Source organism: Genypterus blacodes, unplaced genomic scaffold, assembly GCF_046128005.1.
Source record: "Genypterus blacodes isolate CSIRO-AG114 ecotype Tasmania unplaced genomic scaffold, CSIRO-AGI_Gbla_v1 ptg000057l_1, whole genome shotgun sequence".
NCBI lineage: Eukaryota > Metazoa > Chordata > Actinopteri > Ophidiiformes > Ophidiidae > Genypterus > Genypterus blacodes.
The window spans coordinates 81,821-94,961 of NW_027466869.1; the positions used below are offsets into that span (position 1 = coordinate 81,821).

At 40.7% G+C, this 13,141-nt stretch overlaps 2 protein-coding genes across 7 annotated transcripts in view; one reads left to right on the forward strand and one right to left on the reverse strand.

Moving 5' to 3' along the window:
- cobl (cordon-bleu WH2 repeat protein) overlaps positions 1-8,375 on the reverse strand; it is a 46,996-nt gene extending 38,621 nt beyond the window's left edge. For all 5 annotated transcript variants that reach the window (XM_076152583.1, XM_076152584.1, XM_076152585.1 and 2 more), the window contains exons 1-2: positions 8,276-8,375; positions 7,913-8,040 (exon numbers count right to left, since the gene is read on the reverse strand). In XM_076152583.1, the coding sequence (XP_076008698.1) occupies positions 7,913-7,941 (29 nt within the window). In that variant the 5' untranslated portion in view covers positions 7,942-8,040; positions 8,276-8,375. The remainder of the gene's footprint in view (positions 1-7,912; positions 8,041-8,275) is intronic.
- A 1,261-nt stretch (positions 8,376-9,636) lies between these two features.
- Positions 9,637-12,830, forward strand: LOC143002601 (C-C chemokine receptor type 3-like). 2 transcript variants are annotated; one of them, XM_076152776.1, is made up of 3 exons: positions 9,637-9,781; positions 10,865-11,017; positions 11,130-12,830. In XM_076152776.1, exons 1-3 carry the CDS (start codon positions 9,775-9,777, stop codon positions 12,035-12,037), a joined length of 1,068 nt encoding a protein of 355 aa, XP_076008891.1. In that variant the 5' UTR covers positions 9,637-9,774; the 3' UTR covers positions 12,038-12,830. The 2 variants fall into 2 exon arrangements, with proteins under 2 accessions (XP_076008891.1, XP_076008892.1); XM_076152777.1 differs by having other exon boundaries at positions 11,251-12,830.
- Positions 12,831-13,141: the final 311 nt, after the last annotated feature.

The following is a 13,141-nucleotide window of genomic DNA, read 5'->3' on the forward strand; positions in this document are numbered from 1 at the left end:
CCTGTGAAGCACAATTTAAATGAGAATTCAGCTGTTTTCTATGACAATGCCCTACTTTCATAATCTTGATGGTTAAAACAATGTCTCACACAACTAACTGTATATCATTTTTTTACTAAAAGCTATCTTAAGTTGAGTATGGCTATACAATCAACACAGGTAATGGTATGTGTAATGTGTAAAGGTAATACACACTGTGCATGGATCATTTGTGACATCTGCATTCACTATTATGATTACAGAGAGGAGATCAGGTGCAAGTGGCTCACAAAGTAAGCCTTTATTTCTTGCCAGTGGCATGAAGGACACTTAATACCAGGAGAGATTAGCTATTTATCACACACACTCTCTGTGTGTGACAAATAGTGTGTAAAGGGTTTTGAAATACACAATGGCAAGGAAAGACACAGACACTGACGTCACAGGCTGCCAGGATACAAAACTCCAAACTACCCTTTATGCTTGTTATACTGTATAGAATAGATAATTGACAGTAAACAGAGATTTCAGAGTTTATTTTGAAATTAGGTCTAAATATAAGTGTACAGGTTTCTTCTTGTCTTAGTCACAAACAATTTATTATTATTTCAGAGGTGAAGAATAAAAGCACTGACCACATAAACACATTCTAGCCCTGAGTGCCACTTGAGCTAAACAACTACACACACACACACCAGAGACAAAACCCAAACTCATCAGTGAGCACACTTGAGCTTTCACCCCCTGTTGAGCATTGGACACATTGAGTAATATACATCCTGGATCCACAGCCACTCCCCTCACACACACACACAAACACTGATCTGATATCTAGCTAGCATACCCCTTGGGTGTCATGGCGTCCCCATGGCAACCTATATTTACACCACTTGACTGCAGAAGAGCACGGGCCTCTATTTAGCAGCAGCTGTGCATTCTGCACGCATGCACACAAAGGGCTAGCGGGCGAGAGAGAAAGAGAAATGGAGATATCAATGAACAGGGAGGGAGAGTCGGGCAAAGGGGGACAGAGGGTGAAATGGTAAGTGCTTCAGAAGTGTGTATGTGAGATATCTGAGCCTGAGAGGAAGGCATTTGTTTGCAGTTGCTAGGCACGCAGCCTCTTACTTCAGCATATGCCTTGATGCTCAGATTACCAGCCATGTGGTTAAAAACCCCACCTACTCCGCTGCTCAGAGGGCAGGTGGCACCGAGTGCAGGGGCTCAAACACTATGCCAGTCTGACACACAGTAATCACCACCCCGCAGAGGTGGACTGCCACAGCCCTGCCACTGCGTCACCACGACAACAAAGGACAAAATGAAGAAAACCTCGTGACGACAAGCGTTCTCTGTGTGTTTTAACATCATGTACTTTGACCCTTTGACCCAACGAATCATATGCTTCACTTGATCATACATCAACACTAATATTACTTAACAATAGTCTGTGCATGGACACATACAGTGGGTCTTGACAGGAAACGATTGAAGATAAGAATACATTTGTAATAACTAGTTAATCTAAATCCACATCATGATTACATGGCACATATGCTGAGGCAGCATGTTTTGATAGACCTTCATCACAGGCACAGTTTTAGTACAGTCATCACCTAGCTTGCCCAAATCACTACTGTTCATAAAATTATATATATCAACATTTGACATAAAGCAATATTTACAAACCTCAAAACCAGTGATTCACTCTGTAGTGCCACGCCTTTTATCAGCTCATGTGGCCTGATACACACGCAGGATTTGACTCATCGTTCTATTGGGCGATGTGCTCCGTTTGTGTATTTATACATGTTACAGTAGTCAAGTTTCAATATCTCCTCGTTTTTTGTGATTGTTCCTCTGTTCCACTTCAACAACCAGGCTGCAGCTCTGAACAATCTGTTCACATGGAAAAGTCACTGCAATTAAAGTAGCAGCCACATGATAAAAGCCCAAGGGGAATTTCAAAAAAGGTAATACCTCAGGTGCTAAATGAATTGTTACTCCCTGGGATCAATTAGGTATCTTATTGTCCTTACAATTCTTTGAAGGTTTCACATCCAGGGTGCAATGTGATGAGCTCAGGCTGAGTCAGTACCTGGTAATGCAAGCGTCTCAGTTTCACACCTACTTAAATGAAAAAGAAACTCATTTACTGGAACACCAACCCAACCCCTCTCCTCTCCTCTCCTCAGCCTTAAAGAATAAAGAGCAGGACATTCATGTATTTATTCAGTTTGTGCAAGACCAACTTGCGACTAATGCCAATGTAAACCTTTGCAAAGACTTTCTTGAGCTCTTTACTCAGCATGTGCCATTTGTCAATTACTTTATTTTCTTCTAAACAACTCCATCAGTCCTCTCATGAGGTCATCATGCTTATCTCTAATCTGCTTAGCTCAGAGATGTGATCCTGTGACATTTCAAATCTACTCCAACTCACCTGTGCCACAGCAAAATCCTGCTGACTCATTTTCTTTGCATCTTATTTAATCAGAAATGGCAAAAGGTCTTTAACACGGGACAGCAAGCCATTACTGCAATGGCTTGCTGGTAAACATGGATGGATTATTAATATTATTTCTCACACCTGTGCTTTTTCTGCTGTGACAAGCAAAATAGATTTCATAATAATAAGAAATGATAAGGAAACTGTATAGAGATACAGCACATAAATACATAAACGATTGGGTCCCATAAGCATTTGGAGAGTAATGATAGCTTGTTATAGACAAAACAGATGCATCATATAAAAGGTTACATTTTCACAGGGCACAGGGCTGCTGTGAAGGGAAAGCTCCTGGGTGGCACGCAGACCCACAGGGGTAGAGGAATGGAGGGAAAAAGAGGGAAGCAGGCATGAGGGACTGGGCTGGCACCGAGCCCCCTATGGCTCAGAGGCAAGAAGGAGGGAGAGAAAGAGGGCGGAGTCTCACAGTCGAGATGGAAACAGGGAGAGATGGAATGTAGTAGCGAAATGGCAGGAAATAACAATTAGCCCCGCTTCTCTATTCCCCGAGCGGCTTGTTAAAGTAGCGAGAACCACTAGAGACATAAGCCGGAAAAATACACTGGTTAGAGTTTCTGCCGCTTTCAGCTGATAGTCACAGTTTTTGGGGCGTCCTCTGATCCATGTTAGGTGTCACCTATGTTTCCACAAGTCTAATAAGCTTGTGCAGGTATGCAGGTCCTTTGCAAACCAGTAGCTATGTAATGAGCTTGTTCCAAATCACTTTATAATTATCTCAACAAGCCTATCTGCTATTACATTATTTACACTGTGGTACACAATGATTAGATTGTCTTCTCTGTAAACTACATACAGCATCGCAGGGGGATTCAAATGTCAGACAGGTCAAACTACCCCACCTTGTGCAGGAGGAAGTGCGACCCCAAACCCAGACCAGACTTATCGGGAGACCGCACCTCTACTAAACATCCGTTGGTGTTACAGGAGTCTGTTGAATCTGTAAGCGTGCGTACAGTCAGCGCTCATCTTCCGCAAACCCACATACCACAGTGAGTGACGACCATATGACAGCAGGCTTCCAGAAATAAATCCAAGCGGTCCAGAGCAGCTGTACGTGCATATGCAGGGCACAGTTTGAGGTAAAGGTTCTGGTTCATCATGGACTGGGGATATCCCATCCTATGAAATAAGACGGATAAGGACCAAGGCCGACTATAAACACAGCCAGTCTGGACGTTTCAGATGTTTCCCATGGATCCCAGGACTGGAGTGGATACACAAACACCCTTGTAATGAATAACAATCTACTGTACCCAACCTCGCCACAACCTCTTACTTGGAACACTAATTACACAAGAAGAGGTTACTGTTGATGTTGTTGTTAATGCAGTAAAGGTTTTTGTGAATTAGGATAAAGCTTTCAGCACAGCAATATGAACATTTAACAGCTAGATTGAAATATAGGCCTTGGTCTAATATGTAACCCCTACACACCTACATGGGACAAAGTTTAACAACCACAGGCTTTATCAGTCCTGTACTCTATGCCTCCGTCCTACTTTGACACCTTTTTTCCACCCATAAATTGAGCAAAGGTTGTACGATTTTGATCTGGGTAATATGTTCAGTCAGCATGTACTGGGCTGCATGGTCAAATAAGAAAAAAAAATCTGAACACGCCTTTTACATACCATACTTACAGAACAAGCTCCCGGAAACATCCGCACCCCCTGTGTGTTCTATTTTTGGTATAGTGTGCAAGGATTTAAACTTGGATGGCTTGCGACGGAGATGCAGATATTACCCGACGACATATCCTGTACCGCTGCCAACAATGCATGGACTCAAGCAGTTTGCTCATTTGCTTGTGTCAGATGTCTGAGGAGTTAAATTTAACCCACCAGTACAAAAAAAAAGAAGCATAAATGCCCAGATGTGACCATATAACGGGTAAACTCAAACTTTTTCCTCCTTGCTAAAAGTATAAATAAGATTCAAGCGCGAGGAGAAAAGAGAAAAGAGGGAACACCCAAGTCAGCACTGAGGTAGTGGTCAACCACACCAGTCCCAAAAAAATCTAAATAAAGGAAATATTGTGCTGGGTGTGTTTGAGACTCCAGCAGGAAGAGGGATAGCACTGAGGGATAAAACAACTTACAGTACCTCGTCTACCTCTGTGTGTTTTCAGACACTGTGTGGACTGACAGACACACGGAACTGACATTTCAGTCCAGTGGCCCCCCGACGGCAGCTGATGGGGCTCTAAGCTTCAAAAGAATGAATTTGCATAATCTTCACTTCAGTCCACTTCAGCACAGGCATGCATGAACACATAAAGAGGACACCCGGGTATCCAATAATTATCTCTGGGCGTACGGGAGAAGAAATTGGCAGTTATTTGAAACGCTATACTGCAATTATCTGAACAATCTGCCAAACTAAGAGTCTGTTTTAAAGCTGAGCAAAAAAGTGCATGGGCAGATAAAATGTACAACCTACCGACAGCGAGGCGGGTGACGGCACGGATCAGGATGGTACAGGTGGCAAAGCTTGTTTGTCTATTTTGTTCTTTATGTGTCGCTTTGAGGTGTGACGAGGAAAAAGTCTGAGATGAGAAATGTATGTAGCGTGTGTGCTAAACAAAGGTGGGTGTGGATGGTTTATCATCGCGTGGGGCTGAGTCATGTGACCGTGGATACACTGACAAGGTTCCCCTTACGTCACACTTAATTACCTCTTCAGAAGAAAAAAAAGGAACAGAAAAGGTCTATTAAACTCCAGACAGCTCTGTAAAACACTTTGAAGACAATAACAACACTATAATTTCGGGTCAAAGTGGTTCATGAGGAATGGAATAAATTCAGAAGATTCATTTGAGCTACTCATTCTTAATTTTGCCTCAGTTTTTAAGTAATTAGTTGTTAACTTGCAGATTTTGTTGCAGTGAAACCACATTAGTCAGAGGACTCTAACACACATGGCACAGACTGTACATTTACACACACCACAACACACCAGGTCCAGACATGTAGTGGAAAACACCAATGTGCTAATTAAGACCTTTGTGTATACTGCAGACTTTAAGAGTGAAGAATAAACGCAGTCTATTCTCAATGCAGTAAGCACACACACACACACACACACACACACACACAGTGGTCCAATTCACACAAAGGAGTGAAAAATCAAACCAGGAGCAGGTTCACCCCGGGCCGAGTCATGCACAGCAAACATCACAGGATCGCAAAAATTGAAATGATTTTCGCAACTCAGCTTGGGTAAAGTCTGTTCTTTGTGAAACCAACATTCCTTATATTGGAAGTAATGAAGTAAGCTGCTATACTCCTGAGAAGTTGTTGTCAAAGTGACAAACAGATGCCACTGATCCTGAGCTCGGCGCCAGGAACCAGTGCTCATCCCGTCTGTGGTTGAGCAAAAAATGACCTATTGTGTGTCCATCCTTAATTACAGGCTTAAGAAGCTAAGAACTGAGTGTTCATTCAGTCAACCTCTCCACACACACGCACACACAGAGAGAGACACACACACATGCTTTCTAGACACTGGTACACATTTACACAATCACACAACCTCTCGCACTGATCAGATTTCAAAAGACCAGTTACAAATGAATTTACCTTCTTTCAACTAGCTGGAGTCTTCAGTCCTAATTCACGTGTGTGTGTGTGTGTGTGTGTGTGTGTGTGTGTGTGTGTGTGTGTGTGTGTGTGTGTTGACATGGTTTTATGAGCTGTGTTTCATTAGAACTCAGCAATGTAGTAAATTAGCTACTCCCTGTGTGATGACGAAAGACAGAGATCACAATGGGAGTTGTCATGGTAATGTATATAAAAAAAGAAATGTCACACACTGACCGGATGAAAAGGAAAGCGAAGTTGGTAACAAGTGCCAACTGCCCCTGTGACCAGCCTTCTTTGAAAGCTAGCCAAAAAGCTCTTGGGTGTCTAAGACCCCAGCATTTACAGGTATCTGGTTAAAGAGACATTTTCTTGAAAGGTCAGGGGAGAAACAGACCGAGTTCACTACAGTTAACACTCCTTCTGCAGCCTCTACAGAACACAAACCTGTATCCTTCTGCTACAGCTGTTAGGGAGATTTCTGCAGAGGAGGATGCACAGCTAGACAGGCAAATATTTCTGGAAATAATAATTATAATTCTGAGTTCAATGTTGATAATGCCAGTGACAGTTAGGATCCTGCTGATGGAGGGGAAAGATGCTGGACAACCCGGTGCCTGATGTCTTTGTAATGACTGCTGGTTGTTTGGCCAATATAAGAGCTAAAGGCCAAGATAATATTCAGTTATATCTTAGTGAAAACGCAAAACTGAAACAGCTATAAACAAGACATTCTATATTCAGTATCAAACCCCCTCCTCCCTTCTGTCTTCTGTACATACTCTGCTTTCTGTTGCTATTTATACATGTGATATCTGACAAGTTGAAAGCTGTTCACCTCCAAGGTGAGCCTGCAATGAAGTTTAGAATTTTTGATTTCGTGGATCACATTTGGAGGGATGAACCAATAAAGACTAAATAAACCTTGGGCAGGAATAGCACAGGATTATGATGTTTTTCCATTGCATTGAAGACGGTACTTGAGCGACTGAGTCATTTGTTTCCATACAGTCTTTTTTTAACATTTATTTAACTTCTGCAAATACACAGGGAAAGAATGCATCACTGTCATACTGTTCCATGGTAGCAGGCTGATAATAGGATTGGATACTAGGGTGTGGTTTGCTACACATGGGCGCCGCCGATGCTGTGACACCTGTAGGCACCTACACTTGTTGTTGTTGTTGTTGTTGTTCTATAAGCAAAAAGCCATGTCAGTTCCATCCAATAACAACCAACCACACTGCTGCACTCTGCTTAGCTGACCTGTTCATGCTTGTTGGACTGAATGTGTGTGTGTGCTTGTGTGTCAGTTAGCGTGTGTGTGTGTGTGTGTGTGTGTGTGTGTGTGTGTGTGTGTGTGTGTGTGTTTGTGTTAATGCTGAGACTACCACAAACGGTATCAGTCTGCTGGAGCTTTCCCTGTTGTCAGTATTGTCTAGAGAGAACAACCGCTTTGAAGTTTGAAATATCCATTATGAATACCCAACATAATGTACTGTAAATAACTCCACCGTAATTGTATTTGATTGAAGAGAAATTGCTGTGAGCTAGATTGAGACCTTTATGTTTCGATATGACGCACTCGCATGTATCAAAAGAATTGTTAAGTCGCTGTAAACTTAAATTGAGCAACTTAAAATCTTTGTTTAATTACGAGTGCAGTATTATATACAAACTCAAGGCAACACGTTCACACACGGGTTAACATTAGCTACGTTTTCATCTTTTTGGTTGGAATTCTGTGGAAAATGTTTTAAAAATGAATAAAGCTGAAGTACAACAACGCGTATTAGTTTGGAACAGCTGCATATTAATATCTTACCCTGTAGGCGGTTTGGTGGAGTCCGTCATTGTTGTGAATGTGGCACTTTGATTCCTCTCCAACTTCAAATAATACGAAATAACCTGGGCTCCCCAACTCCACTCTTACACTCAAACATCCATTTCTACCTGTAAGTTAAAGGAAATTATTACAAGTTGTCGGTTTTCTTCGATAGCTTTCGCCAGGATAAACTGAGACGTAATGTCAGGGCGCTATTAGGCGCTACAACAAGTGACAGTGCGCAGAGATGACACACTAGCTGGGGCACAACACACCCGCAAAGTGTCTGTAAAAGGTTAAAAACGAAAAGTAGCTCCAAGAAAACACCCGAATTAATATTTAGTGAGACAAATTTCTACTTACCGAAGTGCAAACACACTCACTGGGTCATATCCATTGACTGCAAATCTACTTCATATAATCTTCGCGAACCCCGGCTGAATTCACTTCTACCATTTTTCAAGCTTACTGTAATACGTTACATTTCCGGTACGAACACGTTTCAAAAATAAAAGCATATAAAAGCTCCTATCCTAACCGGGTTTTTTTCCTTCCCTTTTCTTCTCCCTCTTCTCATTGACAATCCTGTATAACTAAAATATATGTTTCTTCTTCTCCCAAAGTCTTTTGTGAAGATTCTAACACATTCAGCTCCTTTAAGTCAGAAAATGCTACTTCAATCATTTTGCAATCTGATTGCAGTATGTTTGCTGAAAGAGATTCTATAATTAATAGGACACCAAAACTTTTATCTTTTTTAATTTTTTAATTGTTTTAGGTTTAATCAGTTGGATTAGGTTAGGTGCTGGCTGCTCCTGATTCTGCCCTGCTGATTCTGTATACCCACTTATCTATTCAGGTTAATGGGGGACCATTAACCGTTATTCGTATTAGTAATACTACTAGAAGTAGTAGTAGGAGTGAATAAATTCCATGATGAGAATTCGATCCTTCTCTCCAGCATGCCGAGTCCAACAATTTTTGTGCTCCTCCCTGCGGTATAATTTTTGCCACGAGGGGTCACTCGCAAGCCATAGTGCAAACTCATCTACTTTGTGAGTTGATAGTTTAACATCAACAGCAGCAATTAGAAGCAGAATAGGAAGAAGAATTAGAAAAAAAGAAGAAGAAAGAGAAGCCGAACCAGATCAACAACAATACCAAGAACAAGATCAAGAACAAGAACAAGAACAAGAACAAGAACAAGAAACATTATTTTATTAACAAATAATATTGAAAATACAATTTTACAACTTTGTCATTTGTTAGAGGTCAGAATTGGGACCAACCTTGAGTGCCCCTTTTTTATAAACATTGATCAACACCAAGGAAAACAACAAAACAGTGGTGATTAATGAGAGTGTTAAAGGTTTGCTTTCACCAGTGATGTAAACCGGTTCATTTTTAAAATGGATATATATATATATATATATATATATATATATATATATATATATATATATATATATAGTAAATATATAAATATATTTAATCACCTGATAGAAAATAACAATTGCGTACCTTAACAGTACGTTTTGGTATGATAACATACTGAGCAGACGGGCAGACATTTCATGGATGTAATAATAGATGTATATGTGATTATGTGTCTTTCTCAGATGATGATGTGTGTTCTGTGGCCCCCTGATAAGGATCTCACAGTCACACTAAAAGGATGAACAGGAAATAACACCAGTACCGTTTTTCCTGTGTCACCCATCAATAAGCGATGCTCAGTTTGAGTTCAGTTCAGTTCAGTTCAGCTATATCCGAGGTCCTTGTATCCACTGAGATAGAGGACAGAGACTTGAGGAACCCTGAGGTCTTTGTGCTGGTGACCTGACCAATACTGAAATCTCACCATGTCAGGTAAATGCATCTTTAAATAAGATAATATAAGATTTTACTGATCCCCAGGAGGGCAGAATCACAGCAGCAACAGGTTGACAGAGAAGCAGACAAGATAAGAAAAGACAGTACAAAAATAAAATAATTATCATTAAAGAATCAATAACATTTTACCATTTGAATTAGGACTGAAATTTGACAGGAGACATTAGGAATTTACAATTTCTTCAACATTTCTTTAACTTCTTCAAGTATTATTTGTACAGTAAATGATGATTGTTTATGCTCCAGACTTAATACTGCAAGGATTATGAATATATTTCCCATTTAGCCACATCCTTTTTGGACTTTGGACCTTATTATTAAGTCATTTTATCATATTAATTAATGACAGAAATTAAGTGGAAGTTGGTAATGATCATGGTTATGGAGATTTGTCGTGGATCTGTGCAGTCACTTGTTACATCATCGAAAAGGGTTGAAATAATTTGTTTACCTTACAAACTCCAATGGGGGTAGTGATGGGGGGTGGAGGGGTCATTAGATTACAATGTTTACTTATGGACAAGCTGTGACATAACATCACAAGACACACACATAAATAAATTGTACAAACAAAACCAAAATATGTCAACATACCACAGACCTATAATATACTGCCATACTATATACTTTACTATATAATACATTATAGTAGGGAATGAGAGACATACACTCCGCAAATTGGCATGCGGCCCAATGTGACCCAGCTGTAACAATCACAACATTTGAAAAGTTGATTTATTTACATCAAAGTACTTTTTTGAACAGCATAATTTATGTTGTTTTTGTCAACTCCCCTTTAAGTTGCTCGAGTTTCCAGGTGGACTAACTGTGTAAGCCAGCAGGGGGCAGAGTGACCCTCATTATGGTTTTACTACAATGCAAGGCAGTGACAATTACAATACATTCATAGTATAGAAGAAGTGTAGACGCCACAGTTAGTTTGTCAGTATCAACAACCGCACAGTTTTTCCTTATACAACATCAGAGATAAAGTGTTTCTGCATGGGTCTGCAAATTAAGTTGGCAACTCATATGAAATTTGAACTTTTGTCTCTGCAGATGACACGGCCAATGTCACCGGGTATGACTACACAGATTACTACAATGGAGAGATGGACAACTTTGCCCCATGCAACAACGGCAACGCGAAGGAGTTTGCCAGAGTGTTTGTACCTGCACTCTACAGTTCGATCTTCATCCTTGGTTTCATAGGTGTGTGTGTGTGTGTTTCTGTGTGTGTGAAAGAGAAGAGAGAGAGAGAGAGAGAGAGAGAGAGAGAGAGAGAGACTCAACCACACATTAAAGATGTTGTTTTTCTTCTAAGGTAATGCCCTGGTGTTGTGTGTGTTGGTCAAACACCGCAACCAAACCAACATGACGGACATCTGCCTTCTCAACCTGGCCGTCTCTGACCTCGTCTTTGTCATCTCGCTGCCCTTTTACAGCCACTACTCCTGCGTGGGTCACTGGGTGTTCGGAGATTTTATGTGCCACTTCACCTCCGGCCTGCACAGCCTGGGATTCTTCAGCAGCATCTTCTTCATGGTCGCCATGACGCTGGACCGCTACGTAGTCATCATGCATGCGCTCACGGTGGCGCGACATCGCACCCTGAGAATGGGCGCCTTCCTGTCCATGTGTGTGTGGGTGCTGAGTTTGTTAATCTCACTCCCGAATTTCGTCCTCACAGAAGTAAAAAATATCTCCTCTGTGTTGCATTGTGAATACAAACCGGAGAGCTCTGACTGGAGGAAATATAACCTGGTCACCATGAACGTCATAGGCCTCGTGATCCCCTTGTTGGTGATGATAGTGTGTTACTCCAGGATCATCCCCACTCTGGTCAACATGAGGAGCGCTAAGAAACACCGTGTTGTTAAACTCATCATCACTATAGTGGCCGTCTTCTTCCTTTCCTGGACCCCATTAAACATCGTCCTCATCTTGTTTCATCTTCAAGAAGAGAGCGATTCATCTCATGATTGCAACCTTAAAGGAAACTTAACCGTGGCCGTGCTGGTGACTGAGGTCATTGCGTACGCTCACTGTTGCCTGAACCCCATCATATACGCCTTTGTAGGGCAGAAGTTCATGCGGCGTGTGTCTCGGATGATGAGGATGTGGCTGCCTTGTCTCACCCTCTTCTATCCCAGAGATCTGTCAGAGAGCTTCAGCAGGAAAGCGTCAGCTTCGTCCAGGTCATCTGAATTCACTCCCACTTTAGTCTTGTAGGTTGAAGTTTGGATTATTCTCCACCAATTTATCATATAATTGCTATCCTTCGGCTGAGGAGGATTCCACACGTCGAGTTCCTGCCTGTGTGACATTGTTGTTGTTGATCATACTGTAACTGATTCCACACATTCGCACAAGCCTTCATTGGTTTCACAGCTTGTGTGTAATCCAATAACCACAAACTGTGTTACTGATGCAGCAAAAGTGTCCCTGCTTTTTATTTTTCCAAATGTCTCCACATTTTTTTTTTAACTGTAAATACACTTTTATGATTTTAAGCTAAAAAAAATCATTCTTTATTGTGATGTAATTGTTTTCAAGTCAGAAATGAGTCGTGCATCATTGTCGACATGCTCAAATATTGTTAACTCATCATGATCAGCACAATTGTTTATCTTTAAATATCTCAAAATGTACTTTTGTTTATATTTTTGATATGCCTCTCCCTCATTCTCTTTAGTCTCAGCTGCCACCACTAAAGCTTTTTTGCTCAAACTCTTAATGTTTTAATCAACAACATTTTCACATTTTCTTCATCACAGTTCAAACTCAGATGAAAGATGTCTCCATTTATATGACTTCCCTTTTTTATGCTTCTGTTCATTTGTTCCTTTGCCATATCCTGTTTGCGTTTGCTGTTGCGTTCGAGGCCATTGCTGTTGCCTCGATTTCATTTCCTCTTGAGTTTCACCTGTACTTATCTGTTTACTGTCTGTCAAAATGAATATTGAGTATAATGTGTCCAACTCTCTGTGAACACCAAAGTGTAAGAAAAATAAAGAATAAAAAAAGGTCAAAGAGCTCTGGAGTTACTTTTTCATATTTAATGAATATAAGGCCATTGTTTCATTATGTTGAGTCCCTTATTATATAGAGACACACACGTGGTTTCATTCCCTTAAAGATTCAAATTTGTCGCAAAGTTGACACAATTTGTCTCTGGCAAATACTCCAATCACTACAATTCTAACTAAACTCCTGTTTAAAATCCTTTTAACAAAATATCAAAAAGTGCAGAAATGTTGTATTTTTAAAAGTTCGATTTAAAAGTTGTGTATATTCTTAATTCTTTATTGCATTTTTAAAAGTGCCTCTGGGTTA